General features: G+C 43.8%; 1 protein-coding gene across 1 annotated transcript in view; it reads right to left on the bottom strand.

The window, feature by feature from the left end:
• Positions 1-16,214, bottom strand: part of LOC138353622 (glutathione S-transferase kappa 1-like) — a 193,756-nt gene extending 177,542 nt beyond the window's left edge. Inside the window, exon 1 of the mRNA XM_069306816.1 lies at positions 15,877-16,214. Within this exon, the coding sequence (XP_069162917.1) occupies positions 15,877-15,993 (117 nt within the window). The 5' untranslated portion in view covers positions 15,994-16,214. The remainder of the gene's footprint in view (positions 1-15,876) is intronic.
• Between the last annotated feature and the right edge of the window lie 7,410 nt (positions 16,215-23,624).

Raw genomic sequence — 23,624 nt, 5'->3', positions numbered from 1 at the left:
GCTAGAATATGCAGCAGTAGCTCTCAGAACAGAAGGGCAAGAGCTATGAGGAGAGGTTAGAGGCATTAAATATGCCAAAACTAGAAGACAGAAGAAAAAGAGGTGATATGATCACTACATACAAAATAGTAACAGGAATTGATAAAATCGATAGGGAAGATTTACCGAGACCTGGAACTTTAAGAACAAGAGGTCATAGATTTAAACTAGCTAAACACAGATGCCGGAGAAATATAAGAAAATTCACTTTTTTAAACAGGGTGGTAGATGGTTGGAACAAGTTAGGTGAGAAGGTGATGGAGGCCAAAACCGTCAGTAGTTTCAAAGCGTTATATGACAGAGCGTTGGGAAGACGGGACACCACGAGCGTAGCTCTCATCCTGTAACTACACTTAGGTAATTACGTACAAAATAGTAACAGGAATCGATAAAATTGATAGGGAAGAATTCCTGAGGTCTGGGACTTCAAGAACAAGAGGTCATAGATTTAAATTAACAAAACAAAGCTGCCGGAAAAATATAGGAAAATTCTCTTTTGTAAACAGAGTGGTAGACAGTTGGGACAAGTTAGGTGGTGGTGGTGGTGGAGGCCAAAACCATCAGTAGCTTCAAAGCGTTATATGACAAAGAGTGCTGGGTAGACGAGACACCATGAGCATAGCTCTCATCTTGTAATTACACTTGGGTAATTACACACAAGTGTACACATGTACATGTACACATGTGTACACACACATACACGTGAAAAGAAAAATACAAGCCGCTGACTAGTGGGCAGAGAGCACTACGCCAGCCAGGCGAAGAAGGCACAAAGAATGCACAAAACTGCATCAAAAGGCCCACCTTGACAACAAAACCCAGAGCCCCGGCACAACCACAACACGTGCCAAGACCCAAAAAGATCAGCCTGCAAGCCAGGAAGACCCTGGAGCCCCAAAAGGCAGAACTGGGTCACACACGAGGAAACAAAGCCCCCTGAACTCACAAAGGGGCCTTAGAGGAAGAAACCTCCGGAACGAAACCAAAGAACCGAAAGGAACCCAGAATCAAACCCGGGGAGCCCAAACCATAACATTTGCCGGCGGAACTACACCATAGAAAGGCAAAGCACAGCCCCCAGACAGAACCCCCACGAAAACGGCCAAAACAGACCGAAAACCATGGGATGAGGTGTGGGAGCAAGCATAAACAGACAGGGACAGTGAGCCCAAACTCTGAAGCCCAGACCCAAAACAGACATAAAATGGAAAACCTGGTGTAAAAACCAACATCCAAACGTTCCCAGAGGAACAGATGACGGGTAGAAAACACCAGAAAAACAAAGAAATGACAACAGGATAATAAAACCCCTGAAAGAGGTGAAAAAACTCACCCAAGATGCTCGCTCGCACACCGAGGTGCATGTAAACAAACTGCCACGCCGTCCTGGTGGCCACGCTGGGAAACTGGCAGAAAGAAAATGGCCCACTAGAACAGGAGGGGGCTGTGACCGACACAAAAGATATGAAAACACGTCGGCAAAAGTGGGAAGCAAGCAGACTAGATGGACGAAAAACTCCACCCAGAAGCAGAAAACCCAGGCAGGGGCAAACAGCTCCAGAACTGCTAGCAGGCATCCCCCACAGCCCCGGGAACCAGCAACAGAGGCCCCGGGGCAGAGCCGACCTCCACGCCCTCCGCCCTTAAAGAAAAGGAAGAGTCCATGGGAAAGGCAGCAAGAAAGGGCCGCTGGTAAGACCCAGAAGCCTTCAGGAGGAACAGACTCGAAAACCTCCGTCCCCAACCCGAATGGGGCAGCCCCAAAACTGCCCGAGTCTCGACCCCAACTAAACCCCACCCCGACCCCGAAACACGCAGACAGTCTGGAGCTGGGAACAAGGAGGGAGAGGGGTGAACAGCACCTAACCAAAACAGGGCGGCCTCGGGGCATCCGAGTGGGAAACCAACCTAGCGCGTTGCAGCAATCTAACCTAGCTTGCAACATGGATGACGCCTGTACTCTGAACAGTAATAACATCAGGAGAGTACTGGAGAAAAAGCAGAGAATACCTCTCGCAAGACTCCGGGTCAAGGTGTCAGTGACCCAACAGGCAACATGACGGAGGTAAAAGTGGCAACTGTCACCCGGAGACAAGGGTACCTTACCTTGAGGTTACCTTGAGGTGCTTCCGGGGCTTAGCGTCCCCACGGCCCGGTCGTCGACCAGGCCTCTTGGTTGCTGGCCTGATCAACCAGGCTGTTGGACGCGGCTGCTCGCAGCCTGACGTATGAGTCACAGCCTGGTTGATCAGGTGGTATCCTTTGGTACCAGGGTACAACAACCAACGAACCCGCACAAGACGAGTTGGAACCAGGGAGACATTCAATGGTCCACCGAGCCCCGAATGGGTTTTCCAGGGCTCGTAGGATAACAACTATGAGAAGCCCAGGCAAGGTGTTACTAACCGGTTAAAACCCAAAACTAATAAGGGGGTAGAGGACAACACTGAAAACCCCTGCGACGTGTACAGTCACGGAGGCCTAGCAGAGGGCCACCAAACACTACCAGTGGAACTATAGCCACACTAGGCAGACCCCCACCAGGCAAATTAAAATAAAAAAAGAAAAACACTGCAGAAGTACACCGTCTCCAGAGGCAACAGGAACCGGCCGCCGCTTAGGTGGCAGGTCGCACAACACCTTGACTCCCTAACCAGCACAATACCAGTCCCTACCCAAGGCCAAACAAGGGCCCCAAGCTCCAGCTGACCCCAAGGGCGAGGCAAATGCCGAGCAGCAAGAACCTCTACGGGAATGGCTCCTGAACGCCATAGGGAAGATAACCCTGTCACGCAGGGGCAGTACTCACTGGGCACTTAGGGAAAGAAGCCCCTAAGTGCATGCAGCCCCGGTACTGATGAGGAACACCTGACCACCGCACAACACAACACACGGCAGTGAAAGCCACGAAAGGCAAACACCGCCTAGGAAACTAAGGCCAGAGAAGCGTCTGTCCCGGTTGACATTATCTTACGAACTAATGCGTGGTGATGCAGTCTCCGTGGTGTAGTGGTAAGACACTCGCCTGGCGTTCCGCGAGCGCTTTGTCATGGGTTCGTATCCTGGCCGGGGAGGATATACTGGGCGCAAATCCTTAACTATAGCCTCTGTTTAAAGCAACAGTAAAATGTGTACTTGGTTGTAACAACGATTCTTCGCGGTGGGGATCGTATTCCAGGGACCTGCCCGAAACGCTACGCGTACTAGTGGCTGTACAAGAATGTAACAACTCTTGTATATATCTATAAAAAGAAAAAAAAAATGCTAGGCAGCCGGCGCTGTGAGATCCGGGGCTCCCCCCTCCCTCTCTCGGGGCAGGGAGGGCTGTGCGGACGATCGGCGCGGCAATAAAGTGTGATGTTTGCTCGTTTCCTTGGGATTGTAGGGAGTTTCTACCTCTCTGTTCGGTTTTCTGTTTTGGTTTTTTACCATGTGGGGTTTGTTTTGTTATGCCTACCTTTCTGAGTGCCTAACCCCAGTCGATGTCAGATAAGGAAAACCCCAGCCACAAGGGGGTTTTCCAGGGCCATTGCTCCCTGAAACCTCTCTAAAGGGGCCAGGTTCTGGCACTGGTAGGTCTGACGTCCCGGTCTAATATAACATACATTAGCCCGATAAGCTCCAGGGAGCCCCACAGGAAAAGGCTTTTGACAGAGTTCCACATGTTGTTCTGGGTTGTTCTGGAAACTGGAAAATATTGGAGGAGTGACAGGTAAGCTAACATGGATGAAAAATTTCCTAACTGATAGAAAAATGAGGGCCGTAATCAGAGGCAATGTATCGCATTGGAGGAATGTCACAAGTGGAGTACCGCCGGGTTCAGTTCTTGCACCGGTATGTTCATTGTCCACATAAACGACTTACCAGATGGAATACAGAATTACCAGATGGAATACAGAATGAACATGATTGCTGATGATGCTAAGATAATAGGGAAGATAAGAAACCTAGATGATTGTCATGCTCTTCAAGAAGACCTGGACAAAATAAGTATATGGAGCACCACTTGGCAAATGGAATTTAATGTGAATAAATGCCATGTTATGGAATGTGGAATTGGAGAACATAGACCCTACACAACCTTTAAATTATGTGAGAAATCTTTAATGAATTCTGACAAAGAAAGGGATCCAGGGGTGGTTCTAGATAGAAAACTGTCACCTGAGAACCACATTAATTTAATTAAATTAAGAACATTGTGCGAGGAGCCTATGCTACACTTTCTAGCTTCAGAATTGCTTTTAAATACAGTGGAACCTCAATTAACGAGCGGCTCTATTTACGATCATTTCCAGTAACGAGCCAGCCACTCGCAGCAAATTTGTCTCTATTGACGAGCTTCACCTCTATTAACGAGCAAAACCATGTGGTGCTTCTTAGCGTCTCGCGGGTTCTCGCAAATTCTTGAATGCCTCCGATGCCAGTGATGTTGTTGTATCGCACACAACAAGCATCCGTCTGGATTTATTTGCGCTTTTCTTTGGGTTTTTAGTGGTTTTGTGACTACAATTTGTAATGCACGATGTCGCCAAAGAAGCTGCTTGCTAAAGATAGTGTTGTCAAGAGGAAGAAAGACACAATTACTGTGAATTTGAAGAAGGAAATTATAGCAAAGCATGAGTGTGGTGTCTGTGTGACTGATATCACAAGGGAGTATGGTAGGTCCTCAACAACAATTTAACCCATTAGTAAGGGAATGAGGAGGTAAGGGAGGATGCTGCCTCTTCCACCGAGATCAGGGAAGTGTTGGGAATGTTTGAAAAGGTGAACGCATTCTTGGAAAAGCTGCCCTGATAAAGCAGTGACAACCCGATGTGTGAACATGTTTAATTAATTTATCACTTTGTGATAAATTAATTAAAGCAGTGGAGTGGAGGGAGGGCCTGTCTGGGTGTGGAGCAGCCACACCCAGACAGGCCCTCCCTCACTCCAACATCTTACTCTGCAACCCGCTCTCACACAAGACAGTACATATATGACTTATTTGCTTATAGTCAATATTTGGCTTATGAACACTTTCGCGCGCCCAGCGAAGGTAAAAAAAAAAAGCCCAGCGAAGGTAAAAAAAAAAAGCGGTATGTGCGAGCGGCGTTTTCGTCGCTTAAGCGTAAAAACAAAAATGTGTATACTGTATAAGTACATATGTGGTATATTCCAAGTTACATTTTGTTTTCAATGTATAAATTCTTTCTATAAAGCTGTAATACATCAGTTTTTATATTAATTTCTTTTTTCATAAGTCAATATTTGGCTTATGAACACTTTCGCGCGCCCAGCGAAGGTAAAAAAAAAAAGCCCAGCGAAGGTAAAAAAAAAAAGCGGTATGTGCGAGCGGCGTTTTCGTCGCTTAAGCGTAAAAACAAAAATGTGTATACTGTATAAGTACATATGTGGTATATTCCAAGTTACATTTTGTTTTCAATGTATAAATTCTTTCTATAAAGCTGTAATACATCAGTTTTTATATTAATTTCTTTTTTCAGTTTTATTAAACAATAGAGATTTTATACAAAATTTGACAATATCCGGAGTTATTTTACAATTTATTTAAATATTTTAGCTTTGTTTTATTATTTTTATAAAACTGTAATATCAATATAGGTATAGGTTAAGTACTAATTGTAATTAAGAAGCAATAAGATGCTCATCTTAACCTTTTAACTGCACGGCCTATAAATATGACACCCCCCCCCCCCCAGTGCGCAAGAAATAAATTCGAGAAAAAATTCTTTTTAGTTTTGAAAGTGTCAAAAACCTCCCCCTGTATATAGGTATAGCAACAGAATTTCGAAATTGTACTTACTTTGGCTGCTATGGGGTCTGTAAGGTGGCGTGTGATGTCTTTGTGCCTTTACTCACCATACAAGCTTAGATGTACAGTTATGGTGAACAAAACATGTAAATACTTATATATAACGTCTGTATATAAAAGCAAAAACAGTATGGTGGGAGGAGAATGGTGGCGAGTCAGGTGAGGTGAGGGAGGGAGGGAGTGGCAGCCAGTGGCGGGCTGCCACTGGCTGCCACTGCCACTCAGCATACCAACTTAGTGGTTCGTTATGGTGAACATGAATGTAGATACTTATATATAACATCTGTATATAGTGAATAAAAGGCTATAAAAAAAAGACGTCACAGGGTATTAGGCATTAGAGTGGTGGACCCAGTGGCTGTCTGTACAAAATATATCTTACCTGAATGATACTTGAAAAATTACCGACACTTAACTTCGGAAATCCCGGAGCTCCGGAAATAACGGCCAGGGTACAGCCTCATATAGGCCGTTAAATTGAGTGGATACTCGAGTGGGTACCCCGAAAAACTGGTAAACGGAGGCGCTCGTATTCCAGGGTACCACTGTATGTGTTCAGGGAAGGGAATTTATCATTTTACAAAGATAAAAAAAAATTTGCAAACACTTGATTTTATGCACACAGGGGGAATGTCACAATAAACTCAGTGCATCACAGTGGTTAATTGAACATATCAGGCAAGATGAAAAGTTACATTGTAGAAAGGTTTTATATCAACAAATAACCACAACATAAATTGACAGGTGATTACACTGATAGGTATACTGTATACTGGAAAGTGGGTAGTACATGTTACAGTGTGAGTTTGAAGCACAAGGTAGGAAACTATAAGGATGAAATTAAGTACTCTTTGGTTTTACTTTTGAATAGGGCATAGGACAATTTTTTTAATTCATCAGGGTGTGAGTTCCAAAAAGTGGGTCCTTTTACTTGAATGGAATGTTTGTTCAAATTTAGTTTGGCTCTAGGGCTATTAAATTGAAATTGAAATTGAAATAAGTTTATTGAGGTAAAATACACACAAAGGGATGAGGTAGCTCAAGCTATTCTCACCCCGTTCAGTACATCGTGTTAATACATACATAGATACACATCACAAGCAATAAACGTATTACCGAACATTCTGAGAGATAAACATATACATTTCCTCCTTTACACAAGTAATATGGTATCAGACGTACACACAAATACTTTTATGACCTAGGTATATTGTATAGACAATTTGCAAGAGACATGCAGATAATTCAACAAAAGATTACAGTCTTGTGCAAAATTCTTGTATCTCTCAAGAATATCATCAACCTTTCCGTTGTGACACATCCAGGCTATTTGTTCAGGAACAGTCCTTATCTCAGTGTTTCTATAAACATTAATCAATGGACAATCAAGAACATAATGGGCAAGGGTGCGAGACCTTAACATACCACATAGTTTACATTTCGTGTCATTATCATGAACACCTATCCCATTTTCCCAGTAATATTTGTACCCAAGCCTACGCCGCATGTACACAGAGTCACTCCAAGCATTTCTCCTTTTACCATAAGTGAAATGGGTGTTTTGATGGGCTATTAAAGTGATATTTATTTCTGGTGTGATGCTCATAGATTCTATTTCACCTATCAAGGAAAAGTTTCAGATCAATATTAGCATTTAGGTACAAAGGATTGTACATGTAAATAGCACATGAGAATGTGTGGAGGGAGTATATGATAAGCGTGTTAACACTTTCCCGTTCCCACAGTGCGCTCCCTAGACTACCTAAAAGTGAGCCAAGCGTTGGCTGACAGCGTGCAGCCAGCCTCAAATATGTATACAGTACTCTTTTTAAGTTTTCTCACCTCAATTTTTGTCTTACAGTGTTAATTTTGGTATCGCTTTGTTCACAATAGAATTCCCTACAGGGATATATGCACATGAAGTCCAAAAGCCCAGCATGCCACCCGCACCAAACCCGCAAATCGTCCGAGGGTTATCCGTGAGCACGCAACACCACCAAAATGTGTGTACTCTTTGTGGGATACTCAACCTCAATTCTCATCCTATGTTATTTAATATGGTATCAATTTGTTCACAATAGAATTCCCTACAGGGGTATATGTTTATAAAGTCCAAAATCCAAATGCACCCCACCCCTCCCCCCGCAGCACAGGGGAAAGTCAGCCAAGTGTTAGCCATGAGCTAGCACACATTGGTACACCTGCACACAAATGTGTATAATCCTTTTAGTATGATAACGTCAATTTTCTTGTTAGACCGTTCATTTTGGTATCAATTTGTTCACAATAGAATGCTCTACAGGGGAAAAAAGGCTGTACTTACCACCAATGATGTTTGTAGACCATGAGTCTACAATGTAGACCTTTAGGCTGATCCACTCCACCTGCTCCAGGAAACTGTTTCCTGAAGTTGCTCAACCAATGATTTATTGGTGGAGTGGATGGTGGGTAAGCATTACTGTTTATCCACCCAGTATTTCTCTTGCAATGGTACAAGCTGGAGCATAGTGCAGCACACAGTGCCACATCACACGACTTGCACTTATATTTGTTGTCATTCCGTTTACCATTTCTGAAGCAAACATGACACTTCAGCCCTTTCAGAATGGCAATTTTTGCTGATCTTCAAAATCAGAAAAATTGCCTACTATAGCCTGTATTTTTGTTGGGGTTAGTTTTACAGCCCAGTATTTTTGGCGAACCATGATGCCACATGACCCCTAACAGAATATGGGAAGACATTGGCGCAAACTTTAAAACACGTCCCAAAATGATCAGATAAAAAATATAATTTTAACAAATATATTAAAATACAGAGGTTGTAGACGTCTCTCCCGAACATCTGCAGAGTTAATTACGGACGTTATATACATCCCTCCTAAACGAAAGTGTTAAGGAACTTAAACAGAGGGGCTGTGTGTTGTCTGAAGACAGAATTTGTAATAGTTCTGAGAGCAGATTTTTGTTAAGTGATAATAAGCCTAGCCTTGAGGTAATTTGTAGTGGTTGAACCCCATGCACAGATACTGTAAGAAAGATAGGGATAGATTAGACCTCTAGTATCTAATCTCTTGTAGTATAATGAGAAAGCAGGGTGGGTAACAATATCTAATTTTAGAAAGTATACTGAACATTTTTGAGACTTTTTTGGCTATGTGTTGTATGTGGGTGTTGAAGTTCAGTCTCTTTGTTTATGTATAGGCCAAGGAACTTTCCCTCATTTTTATTGATAATATTAATGTCTATCTGAAGTTGAATTGATTTCATGATTTACTACCAAAAAATGTAATAACTATTTTCTATGTTTAGTGAGAGTTGCACCCCATATCCACCCACACCCACACACTAACCACATACCACTCACCCTCACACACACATCCCAAACCTCAAAACATATACACCCTGTATCATACCCTGTATCAAAACATATACAATTATAGACCTGTATCATTGCCAAGTGTAATAGTCAAAATATTGGAAAAAATAATTAAAACTAAATGGGTAGAACACCTGGAAAAAAATTATATAATATCATACAGACAGTATGGTTTTCGATCTGGAAGATCCTGTGTAACGAATTTACTCAGTTCCTATGATCAAGCCACAGTGATTTTACAGGAAAGAGATGGTTGGGTTGACTGCATCTATCTGGACCTAAAAAAGACTTTTGACAGAGTTCCACATAAGAGGTTGTTCTGGAAACTGAAACATATTGGAGGGGTGACAGGTAAGCTTCTAACATGGATGAAAAATTTCCTAACTGATCAGGCAAAGTGAAATTGACACCAGTAATTCCATCTATCATCATACTATCATGCAAGAGGAGCCACACATCTATGGATCATCTAATAAAATCAGCAGACTTCTAGATGTTACTACTGCTCGGCTTAGACTCTGTTACAAGTATCTCTGGGAATTCTCATTATCTGCCGATGTAGACCTGACCAAATGTAAACTGTGTCGACAAAATTATTCGCACACCCTCCGTCAATATGTGATGGAGTGCGAAAAGATACGTGAATTTAGAGACAATTCTATAACCAATGTTCCAGCGACGTGTAAATATTTCATTAAAAATTATCTGCTACCAGAAATTTTAGCCAATTATCCCCAGTTTGCAAACTGCAGGTAGTAATTAAGTGATTGTAACCTATCCACCGCTGCCCACTGGATGGGGGGGGGGGGGCGGTGTGCAGGACAAACATATAAATTATGACACTAGCTCTTTACATATGTCAGTTGCTTAATTTAGAAACTGTATTTGTGGTCAATCTCAAACCCATTGTTGATGTGACGACTTATATTGAATTTTGTAACTAGCTCATCAAGATTGTAACTTGCTTACCTAAATGAATTGTGGGGTTCAGTCCCTGAGCCCATTATGTGCCTCTGTAACCCTTTCCACTACTGCCCACAAGATGGGTATGGGGTGCATAATAAATGAACTAAACTGATAGAAAAATGAGGACCGTAATCAGAGGTAATGTATCGGATTGGAGAAATGTCACAAGTGGAGTACCACAGGGTTCAGTTCTTGCACCAGTAATGTTCATTGTCCACATAAACGATTTACCAGATGAAATACAGAATTATATGAACATGTTTGCTGATGATGCTAAGATAATAGGGAAGATTAGAAATCTAGAAGATTGTCATGCCCTTCATGAAGACCTAAACAAAATAAGTATATAGAGCACCACTTGGCAAATGCAATTTAATGTGAATAAATGCCATGTTATGGAATTGGAGAAAATAGACCCCACACAACCTATCAATTATGTGAGAAATCTTTAAAGAATTTTGACAAAGAAAGGGATCTAGGGGTGGTTCTAGATAGAAAACTGTCACCAGAGAACAACATTAAGAACATTGTGCGAGGAGCATATGCTACACTTTCTAACTTTAGAATTACTCTTAAATACATGGATGGCAACATACTAAAAAAATTGTTCATGACTTTTGTTAGACCAAAGCTGGAATATGCAGCAGTTATATGGTGCCCATATCTTAAGAAGCACATAAACAAACTGGAAAAGGTGTAAAGACATGCCACTAAGTGGCTCCCAGAACTGAAGGACATGAGCTATAAGGAGAGGTTAGAGGCATTAAGTATGCAAAAACTAGAAGATAGAAGAAAATGAGGCGAAATGATCACTACATGCAAAATAGTAACAGGAATTGATAAAATTGATAGGAAAGAATTCTTGAGACCCAGAACTTCAAGAACAAGAGGTCATAGATTTAAACTAACAAAGCTGCCGGAGAAATACAAGACAATTCTCTTTTGTAAATAGTGGTAGCCGGTTGGAACAAGTTAAGTGAGAAGGTGGTGGAGGCCAAAACCGTCAGTAATTTCAAAGCGTTATATGACAAAAAGTGCTGCGAAGACGGGACACCATGAGCGTAGCTCTCATCCTGTAACTACACTTAGGTAATTACCCAGTTAAACATACCCACCACATACCCACACTCATCCCACACACATCCCAAACCCCCATACATACACCCCACACTCACCGACACATGCATCCCACACCCCCCTTACACACCCTACACCTCCCTACACACCCCACACACCAGTTGATTGACGGTTGAGAGGAGGGATGAAAGAGTCAAAGCTCAACCATCGTAAGCACAGCTAGGTGAGTACCACACACACAAAAACATTCCACACTTGCCCATACACACACATCCCAAACCCCCAACACACCCCACACCAACCTACACATACACACACCCACCACATCCCAGACAGTCCCTCCTACTCACTCCATCACCCCCCTACCCTGAAACCAGCCACCTGAACACCTCCCATACCCTGTGCATGGGGCCACTGCTATGGTATGACCCAATGACTGACTGCATTATCCGGCAAAATCTTCAGTTATCCAAATTTCTATTCAGATATAATGAAGTTTTTATACGGCCTCAAAAAACCAGCGTTGAATATAATGAAACACAATTTTCAGGGTGAGCCCCAGAGGCTCGCTGGAGTTATCAAACTGATATATACTATATTAGTCTGGGGCATCAGTGAATTGGAGTTAAGCCTACCGGGGACCACAAGCCAGAACCTGACCCCTCCCCCCCCCCTCAGAGAGGCAAAGGAAGCAATGACCTATGGAAACCTCCATGTATTTGGGGCATTCCATGTCTGCCATTTACCAGGGTTAGGCACACAAAAAGGCAGGCATAACAAAACAGACCCCACATGGCAAGAAAATTGCACCGGAAGACCGAACAGAGTCAGAACTCCCTCAAATCTAAAGAAACAAGCAAACGTCATACACCGCTGCCACGCTGCTTGTCCACGAGACACCACGAGCGTAGCTCTCATCCTGTAACTGCACTTAGGTAATTACACAGCTCTCCCCTCCCTGAGAGGGAAAGGAGGAAGGGGGAAGCCTCAGAATCCCACACACCAGCTACTCACACCTTCAGTTTGGAGGCTGAGCATCAAAACAAAACAAAACAGCCGACCAGAGGGAGGGTGCCAGGGAGCCTCCGGGGTTCTGTGGCCAACCCTATCCACAGAAGCTGAGGAGTGCAGATAACGGCAAAGAGCCGCAACAGGATACAACACATGATGCACTCCCGGCCTGACCAACCAAGCATCAATGACCCAAGGGCCCTTCCGGAAAGCTGCCATCTCGTTCTTCGCCAGAAAAGAAGGAGACGGCTGCAACCGAACAAACCGACCACCAGGACCCAATGACCAGAAACCCTTGTGCCGGAAGAGAGCATGAAGCTCACCAACCCGACAAACTAACAGAGGCCAATGCCAACAGAAACAGCGCCTTGGAAAAATAGTCTTGAACAGAAGGGGCCACCGCAAACTTAGGAGAAGAGAAATTAAGAGAGCACACAGTCCAAGGACCAAGACGACTCAGGCAGCGCATAAGTAGGCCGGAGGTGAAACAAAGAACGAGAAAGCTTACAGAATGGGGAGGCAGTAACACATCTACCCCAAACGCAAGCTGGAGCGGCTCCGCCAGCGCCGCGTGATAAGAGGAGACAGTATTAGGTATCAAATGACGGTCCAGAAACAGCCAAGAAAGAAAGGACAAAACAACCCAATAAGAAATAGAAGACAACCTACGAAGAGAGAGGAAATGGCGAAAAAAATGCCAGGACACTTCATACTGTCGCCGACACAAAGTTCGCAGGTGCGACACCATCAAAGAAGCCACCTGATCACCATACAAGTGGTGATACGCCAGCGTCAAAAACACCAGACACAAAGACCATAGGAATAGCCGAAACAGCCATGTACTGGACCAGTCCGATCTGCTCAAACACTTCAAAGGGTTCAAACACTGAGCAAGCAGCGCCTGAAACCAAGGCTGGGCCGGCCACCAAGGGGCCAGAAGGACTACTCTCCCGCAGTAAGACTCCAAACGAGCCAGAAGCCGAAGCAACAGCTGGACCGGGGGGAGGTGCAGGTAACCCCACCTTGACCAGTCCTGCTAAAATGTGTCAACTGTGACGGCTCTGCAGTCGGGGAAGGGCACCACATATATCAGGAGATGTCAAGACCACAGCAACACAAAGCGATCCACCTCCCGGAGTCCGCACGTTAGGCACAGCCAACTGAAGGAGTCGGCATTGACCGACCATTCTGTGGACAGGGAAATGAACTAAGACAACCTGTCTGCCAGGACATTGGAGCTGTACAGATCCCCGAGTGACCCAAACCCTCCAAAGCAGCAGCTAAACCTCCGCAAACTCCAAAACCATGCTGTGAGCCCGACGGAAGGAAGGGGCCCACTGCCCCTGGCCAGCCTAGTGAACACTGGTCACAAAGCCCCAACCGAGACCATTCGTGAACACATGGTGAACACAACCGTGTTCACCAATGCCCAACCGAGGCATTGGTGAACACATTAAGCGAGGGCTCTGGTAGGCGCCAAGACACTGAACCCAGAGAAACCTGAAGAGGAAGCCAGCAATGCAGCAACCAACGCAAGGCCGAAGGAGCAAGAACAGACGCCGAAGCCAGACCCAACCCAACGAGTAAACCAGCACAGCGAAGTTCAGACTCCCGCAAACTGCTCGAGCAACTGCCTAGTGACCCAGAACAACCCCTTCCCCCGATACAGCTGAAGGTGGGACCACAGCCTCAGCAATGCCTCCAGAGGAAGAGACAAGGAAACGGGCCAAGAATCCCACACGAGACCCAGCCAGGTCCGAACCTGGGATGGAACCAGATGGGACTTCCTCCAGTTCACCAGGAACCCGATCCCGGCAAGCTGGGAATAAACCACACACCTAGCGAGCAGAGGGAGCCCACATCAACCAGTCATCACGGTAGGCCAGAACCCATACCCCTAGCAGAAGCAGACAGGTCACCATGATCTGGTTAAGACGCGTGAATACGTGAGGTGCCAGATTGAAGCCAAAAGGAAGACAATGAAAGCAGTAAGCCTGCCGCCCCACAATGAAACTTAGCCCATCCCTGAACCCTGGATGAACCGTGACGTTCCAATTCGTGTTCCGGAGGTCCAAAGACACCATCCAAGCTCCCAGCTCCAAATGAAGCCTGACCTGGGACAGAGTGGTCATCCGAAAGGAGGGGCAAGGCATCCAGGAGTTTAGACAGAACATGACAAGAATGAACCTCAGATCCACACAGTCCCGTTTCAGCACTGGAAACAGGCACGCAACCCCCTGAGGGCCATGGTACTTTCAACCATGCCCTAGCGTACCCACTCCAAGATGACCCGCTGGAGTGCAGGGAAAGAAGCCTGACCCGAACCCCCTGAAGGAGGAGACGCCGCCCAATGCCACCACAGGCTGGAGGACATGACCCAAAATGCCCACAAATCGTGGGGACCAGGTGTAAGCAAACAGTGTAAGCCTCCCCCCCCCCACACCATCGCCCCATCAATGGGGCAACCGTGACAGGGCTGACGCCCCTTACGAGATGCCGGCCGACGAGCAGAGAGCATTACACGGACCAGACGATGCCGGCTCCAAAGGAAGCACTGGCTCAGAAACTGGCACCAACAGCCCACCCCAACCGGAAGAACCCCGAGCCCTGGCACGACCCTTCCAAGAGTAATGTATATAGTGTAATGACAGCAAAAACACTGTTTGATTGATCGTAGAATATACATGGAACATATATGAGCCCCATAATTTTGAGCATAGTTGATGTTCCACACATTGAACTATAAAATTCTATAAATTACACACTTTTGAATAATATTAGAGCAAAAAACTAGATATAAACAACTAGATACTAGATATAAAAAAACTAGACTAATTCACACACTGAAATAATTAAATAAAAATGTATTTGGGGCAGCCCCTGCCACACTCTGCTCTTGGTCGCTAGGCTCACCTTGGATTCTTGTTCTGTGTACATAAACTCTCAACATATGATCTTTGTGGGTCATTATGGTGCACAAACATCTAGATAGGTACATACGGTGTGTGTATGTAGTGTAATAACAGCAAAAACACTGTTTGATTGATCGTAGATTATACATAGAACATATACGAGCCCCATAATTTTGAATATAGCGATGTTCCACACATTGAACTATATAAATTCCACAAATTACACACTTTTGAATAATATTACAGCACAAAACCAGAGAAGAAATAAAAGAGAAACATCAAAATAATTGTGACAATTTATATTCGCGGTAACTGCCACAGGGTGGCAGGGTCAAGTGACCCCGAGATCTTCATCACTAGACGCCCATAATTTGCTCAACTTCTCAGCTCCATCACGGCTAAAGTATGTTACGTACAATATTTTTTTTAATTTCTTGTGATCAGAGACTGTACTTTATTAATATAAGCAGATAAAATAATTTGTTGGAACTATATTCTTTTCAGCGCACCACAGGAATGTCATATTTCTAGGCCACGCAGCACTGTTGTTGACTTGCCCAACCATTCCTATTTAGCCCGGGAATCGAACTCTTCGATTGTGAGTCAAGAAGGAAGCAAAGTATATTACAATACCAGTCACATCCCAACTAATATAACAAATACACAAATATATGTAACCTTACCTCGAATGCAAACCAAGTGTATGGTGATATTACATCGTAAAAAAAATAAATTTTCTTGCTGGTCACGGCCGAGGAGCGGGTGGAGAGCATCCTGGTGAGGTTCAAGGCTGCCAGCATACTGGGGCTTACAGATAGTCACGTCGTGCAGGCTGCCAAGATAGTGTATCAGGCAGGCGCCAAATTCAGTAATATAGTGAGCTATCTTCTTTATGAACGCGCAGTTTCTCTGAAGGTTTTCTCTTGCCAATGGCTGTTATATGCAGGCAAATACAAACAGATTGTCTTAGCGCTTCCTTCTTGATGGTACGTGCAGTTTGCATTAAGGGTTTATCCTCCCGATGACTGCACGAGTACAAATGTTTGGAGATGCTTTTATGTACAGAATGACAAGGATTCAAAGGCGTTTGTTGAGTTGTGGTGTAGATAGAGGACCGGCGACTAAACAGAGCCGTGTTTTAGAGGGAGACTTGCCACACTGCAGGGCGGGATGTTGTGTTTACGACGTCAGCTGATGGTTGAGGGGGGGGGGGGATACAAGACACTCTGTACATTGACAACATCGTACACTAATATTTTTACCACTTCGGACGTTTCGCATATGTGTACGTGTTCCATATTAAAACGACAATATAATGCTGTTAACAATTAAAATCTTCTACTTAACAGGCATATAGTTATTAAATGAAGTTTAGTGATGAAATAGACATAATCCGGAGTTGGTAAGGACGCCGCCCGCCAGCGTAAACACAACACACCCGAATGCCCACAAACATGATACAACGCACAAAACACAACACTTCTGTCAGTTTTTGGATAAATTCCTTTTATATTTATTATGTGATAGTTATACATGTATAAAATGATAACTATTATAGGTAAGCGCCTAATATTTAATATTAATCAATAAAAAAGAAGTCAAAAGCCACACGCCTGTCTGTACATGTCTTTTGTGTAAAAGTATTTTGGGCGCTCATATACTTGTGCGCTAGCTGGCGTTCACAACTGCTCTCGCCTACAAACATTAGAATTAAACAAACGAATTTGTTTTTTCATTTATATACAAGAAGAGAAGGCTACCCTTGAGTCTGTAATATTCATCTGATCACTGGTCTCCCATTTGTTCCTCATTGCTTTATCTTACTATTATTGAATGTCAATAACCGTATTATGCAATTTCAATTTCTTCTATTTCTTTCTTTATTATGCACCCCATACCCATCCCGTAGGCGGTGGTGTAAAGGATTACAGAGGCACATAATCGGTTCAGGAACTGAACCCTCTAGTTCGTTTAGCTAAGCAAATAACAATGTTTTCTGATCAGGGGAAGGAAGACACCAACAGTATGGGGGCGTAAATTTTATTAGTACAGGATAAATAATTCTGCGGAGTAAAACAGGCTTCTAAGTAGGTCTTAACAAATGTATAACATAGCCGTGGCTAACTCAAAGTACACGAAACAACTTCAATTGTACACCCGTAGTAAAATAAAAGTAATCTTGTAGCTTAGTAACAAACTCTGCAGAAACCTAATGGCCTATTGTCTAGAATTAGCAGTGAGGCGAATGTAACAAATCTAACTCTAAGTATAACAGTCAGGACACCATAAGTGAACAACATAACATAATGGAAACCCTATCTGGAAATAATCAGGCGGCAGAAAATTACATAGAGACTGGGAAAGCCTGATATGAATTTGGAGAAGAAAATAACCACAGGCCAGAGGCCGAGCCGCCAAGGAATAAGGAAAAAGAATTTCCTGACTTAAGTTAGGGCTTATTTGTAGAATGGCTGTAAAGTCAAAGTAGTAGCTGCGGACAGCGGAACACTTGGGGACGGGCGTTGCACCCCCACCCCGCAGGCCGGACCCCCCCCCCCCCCCCCCGAAGGGCGAGTGCCCGCTGGCCGCGAGGGAAACCTCAGGGTGGCAGAGCAACTACGCTACCGAACTAGGAAGGAAGGAGGACAGACTGGAGGAGCTCGCACGTCGCCTCGACTTATGCCCCCTGGCCCTGGCCCGTGGGCAACGGTCGGTGAAGGTGGGGGGCAGGGCGGCTGTAGCAGCCGCGGCAGGGTCAGCCTCGGTGGTCCCCATGCCCAGAAGGCTTGTGACATGAGAGGGCCCCCGAGCCTGCGCGATGGGCGCCTGCAGCGTCGTCCAATCGTCGGCCGAAAGAGGTGGAGGCTGCGACGCTGTGCCACCCGCCGCTTTGCCGGCAGGGCGCCTCTGGGAAGTGTGGTCGCCATCCACATCAGAGCCGCCCGAGAAGGGGGAGGCGAAACGGGCGGGTTTCGTCCTGGCCCAGGACTGCGCTGTTGTCCTCGCACGACGCCGCCCGAGCCCTCTTCCGTGTTGCAGTTGCTGCGTGATCCGGCTTCTCGCCACTGTGGAAAATGAAAAAGTAAGCATCGGTAGGACTGTAACGGTTCTATTGTTACGTAAAGTATGGTGACAAATAAACATAGACACTAGGATACTATATATATATTTGGTCGAATATACAGAAGTACACAGGTGATACTTTGGTGTGAGTTGAGCGCACTGAGCGTCGGTACAGTATCTCGCAAGTGTCTGCTCTAGACCACACTTGAAAGTAGACTAGTTAATGTTTGCTATTCTGCTGCTTATATGCTCGGGCAACACCTCACCGTGTTGCCCGGGCAACGCCTCACCTCATTCATCTCCAAAAGTTGACAGGAATATTAACAATGCATTTGGAGCGAGTATATTATTGGGATAATCTACTCGCTACAGAACTAATGGGAAAAAAGCAGGCAGGGAGACCCAGCTGCTGCACCAGCGACCGTCACATACACAAGTAGACAAAAGCAAAGGTAAAGTTAAGTGTCCATAGTGATTGAGAATACCGAACATAGCCAATGCTATCGTAATAAAAACCAATGTAATAAAAGCTGAGCAGTTAAAATAGATTAAGAGAGTAATATTCATGTGTAGATTGAACAGTATTATTCATGGTATAGTTTGGTTATATTAAGACCGTATTATTCATTGTATAGTTTGTTTATATTAAGACAGTATTATTCGTGGTATAGTTTGGAAGAATTCAAACAATATTAATCTCAAAAGTGAAAAGATAAATTATTTGAGTATCCCACTAGAAATGGACACTGCTTTAACACTGCAACAGTGTTATTAAGTAAATACCGGGCATAACTGAAGCTGGACTATGTAACAAATTAATTTTAGAAAACTTAAATAAATAATATAAATAACATAGAGGGGCCAAAAACAGCAAGAAAGGCATGAGGCTTAAGCAGTGCTAGAAAACAGAGAATAAATAGCGGAGTAAATACAAGACAAACTGAAACTGAACAAGTAAATAGCTTAAGATCGTATTATAATATACTTGTATTTAAGCTGAACAAATAAAAGAGTAAACAGTGATAATCATGGATAATTTGGGTAGATTAAAGCAGGACTATACAAGGTATAGGATGGTTAGGTTAAACAGTAATTTATGCATGGTATAGTTTGGATAGAATAAAACTGTAATGTCCATGGGATAGATTGGCTAATTAAACAGTACTTATTCATGGAATAGTTGGTCTAGATATAGCCACTGCCTTTTGACGAAAGGCGGTGGAATTTCTGATGAGGAAGGAAGAGACAATTGCGCATCGCGTTCCGCAAGGCGCGGTGCGGCCAGCCTGGGTGACATAAAAAGCGCGGGAAGTCAGGTCTCGCTCTCACTCCCTCTCCCGTCCCGGTCCACGATTCACGAAGCGGGTCGTCTAGGATGGCCGGTGTATCCCGGCTTGTTCTTACCCAGTCGTCTGGGATGGCCGGTGTATCCCGGCTTGTTCGTACGCAGTCGTTTGGGCTGGCCGGTGTATCCCGGTTTGTTCGTCCCCAGATGTTTGCTGGCCCGCTGTCCCACGTTATGTTCGCCCCAGCAGTTTGGCCTGACCGGCGTAGACCGGCCTGTTTGTTCCATGACGTCTCGTCCACTCGGTGTACCCGCCTGTTGTTCCCGCACGTACACGTTCCCTCCTGTTTCCCTGTCGTGTCCTACTCCAGCGCAGGCGCATGCCGTCAAGCGGTCTGTCCGCTTGGGTGGGCTATGTTATGTTATTACCTTTTATTTAAGTTTCTAAATTAATTTATTGCATTGTTCAGCTTACAGTTATGCCTTGTATTTACTTACTATTCCTCTTGCAGCGTTAATGCAGTGTCCATTGCTGTGGGATACTCACCTAATTTTGTTTCACTTTTGAGAATATTATTGCTTTAGGCTAGCCATTCTCTCTTAATTAGTACTGTTTTAATAACCATTCCATCCCTTGAACATTACAGTTTTACGCTATCCAAACCATAACATGCACATTACTGTTTAACCTACCATCCTATCCCTTGATTAATCCCGCTTTAAGCTACCAAATCTTCCCATGATTACCACTGTTTCTTTTATTTGTTAAGCTTATATGCAAGTACATTATATTACGGTCTTATTCTATTATTAGAATATAATATTCCCCTCCCGTTCTCACTGTTCTGTTCTACTCCTCCAGGGTAGGCGCATGCCGTAGAGCGGTCTGTCGGCTTGGGTGAGCTACGCCATGTTATCATTTATTTAAGTTCCCTAAATTAATTTATTATTTTGTTCAGCTTTCAGTTATGCCTTGTATTTACTTACTAATCCTGTTGCAGCGTTAAGGCAGTGTCCATTGCTGTGGGACACGCAAATAATTTTGTTTTCACTTTTGAGACTATTATTGTTTTAATCTAGACCAACTATTCCATGAATAGTCACCAGAAGAACTGGCTACTTCCCACGGCGTTATTAACATGGACTCTGAAAGCAGCCAGTCAGACGAGGAGGGCGCGTATCAAGAAGTTCTGACAAGGAAAGAATGAGATAATCCTTTCCCTTAAAACCAAGTCTGGTGCCCTTGAGGAGATACCAACTTTAATTACAAAAAAGCCTCCAGATTTTTAGCCCCTGCTATTGCTTTGCTCTTCAACAAGTCACTTGAACTTCAAACCTTCCCAGATGTTCTAAAAAAAGCGAGAGTAACGCCTGTCCACAAATGTGGTGATCTCACAGATGTTAACAACTACAGACCTATATCTATCCTGCCAAACTTGTCAAAAATTTTTGAAAAACTAATCTATAAGCAGCTTTACTCATATCTAGCCAAACTCAATATACCTAGCCCTTGCCAATATGGCTTCAGACCCCAAAAAAGCACTAACGATGCACTTATTACTATGCTTAACTCGATTCATACAGCTCTAGATAAAAATGAGTTCCCTGTTGGGTTGTTTGTGGACCTGCGTAAAGCTTTTGATACTGTCAACCACCAAAACCTTCTTCTTAAATTACATCATTATGGAGTCAGAGGACACTCCCTACAATACCTCAAATCCTACCTTACTGACAGGCTCCAATATGTTTCTGTGAATAATACAATTTCTCCCACCCTACCCATCAACATTGGTGTTCCCCAGGGCAGCATACTTGGCCCTCTCCTCTTTCTCATCTACATTAATGACCTTCCAAATGCCTTCCAACACCTCAAACCAATTCTATTTGCTGACGGCACAACCTTCATTTACTCCAGTCCTGATCCCCTTGCTCTAAATGCCACAGTAAATACTGAGCTAAATAAAGTCCATCTGTGGCTAACTGCCAACAAACTCACCCTTAACACTGACAAAACTTTCTATATTCTGTTTGGCAATAAATCCTCTAATCAAATAAATCTCAAAATAAACAATACCCAAATTTGTAACAAATTAGATGGCAAATTCCTTGGCATTCTCATTGACCACAAGCTGAATTTCCAGGGACACATTCTAAACATATCAAAAAAAGTTTCAAAAACTGTGGGCATTCTTTCCAAGATCAGATATTATGTACCACGCCCTGCCCTGGTGACTCTCTATTACTCCCTTATCTATCCATATCTCAACTATGGTATTTGTGCTTGGGGCTCTACTACCCAAAATCACTTACGTCCGCTAATTACTCAACACAAAGCTGCTATTAGGACAATATCCAATTCTGGCCCCAGACATCACTCGGTACCCCTACTCAAATCTCTGAATATGTTAGACATTAAGTCACTGCACATTCTCTCATGTGTATTATACTGTTATAAATAATATGTGTGTGTGGGGCTTCTATGGGGGACTGGTACTACTAAGGAGTAAGGGTAGTTAGAAGACAGAGTATCAAATATGGGAGAGCTAAAAGGCCCGGCCCCCAAAATAAACTATCCACAGTAGTAATAACTTGCTACTAGACCATATATGTTAGTCTAAGGGTTGATCAGTGCACTCCCACACAGGATGAAGGGATACTCTGTAATTCATGTACTTATTTATTAACCCCTTAACAACCACCCATATACACTCACACCAATAACAATAATAATAATAACTTTACCACACTCTCTTACGTTAAAAGCCTTGGTCCACATAGGCAGGATACAAGGTTTACACTAATAACAAGCTAGGGTAAAGTACTACTGGATAAGCAGTGAAGCTGGATGCAGCTTAGGGTAGTGAGACCCCACGTGGTACCCTAATACAAAACACAACACTTAGGGTTACCCAAAACACTGGCAACTACTACCCCCAGGTCTCACCAATCGTTACTACCAGAGAAAGTACACTTAGAAATCATACAATACTTAACTTAATGGTACAGGAACTTAAGGTAAGGGAAATAAGTAAGAGGAGAAGGGAGGAGATTAGGGGTGCAGCCACAGAGTAGGTCTCGTCCGCACGAACGCCAGCCAGAGAAGAACCTCCTAGCGACCAGCTAGGCCTCCCATGTCGTGGTGCCGGAAGGAGCCTAATTGATCGTGCAGCTAAGCACATTAAAGATCTTCCCCTATGCAACGTATTGTTACTTTACAAATGATTAGAAAGTATTAGTAAGCAAAGTTGATGCCTATGTTATTATTTAATAATCAACCCCCAGCTCAGTCTTTAAATGCTCTTTGAGAAACAATAATAGTCTTACGTCTGGCAGGGAAGATACAAACAATTGCCGCTAGTGATGCACTCAACTGTACTACCAGAAAGTTTAATAGCTCAATTTTGACCTCTGGTTTCCACTGGAGAACCCAGGGTCGTAACACTCCTCCCCCCTTCAGAGAAAAAAAAATGTGACTACTAGAATAGTAGTCATATTTTTTTGTAGGAGTATACAGAGAATAAAAAGAAAAAACATATGACAAAAACAAAAAATCAATCAAAAACAATTTCTCTGCAAAAAAAAAAATACAAAGGAGTTCTCTGAAAGAAAAAAAAAAATATACACAAAAAATAAAAGAACAGGGAAGTAAAGAAATTGGACACGGAATATTTAATGTCACAGGAGAACCTAAAAAAAATAACTAAAGCATGACAGTTGGTAAATGGCTTTCTGTGGCTCAGATGAATGTTATTCAGGCAACCGGGACAGAGCGTCGGCTATCACGTTGAGTCTGCCCGGTAGGTGGGTAATGGAAAGATTGAAGTCCTGTAGGTACAACGCCCACCTGAGGATGCGTTTATTCTTACCCTTCATCTGAGTCAGGAAGACTAGTGGGTTATGGTCCGTGTACACTTCCACTATATTACCTGTGAGGTAAACTTCGAACTTTTTACATGTTAATACTAGCACCAACGCCTCTTTTTCTACCACTGAATAATTGCGTTGCGCCTTGTCGAATTTCACAGAGTAATAATATACTGGGTGTTCCACCTGATCATCCCCAGTTTGCAACAACACTGCACC

The sequence above is a fragment of the Procambarus clarkii genome, chromosome 59 (genome assembly GCF_040958095.1).
Source record: "Procambarus clarkii isolate CNS0578487 chromosome 59, FALCON_Pclarkii_2.0, whole genome shotgun sequence".
Lineage (NCBI taxonomy): Eukaryota > Metazoa > Arthropoda > Malacostraca > Decapoda > Cambaridae > Procambarus > Procambarus clarkii.
This window is presented reverse-complemented; position numbering and strand designations above follow the sequence as displayed.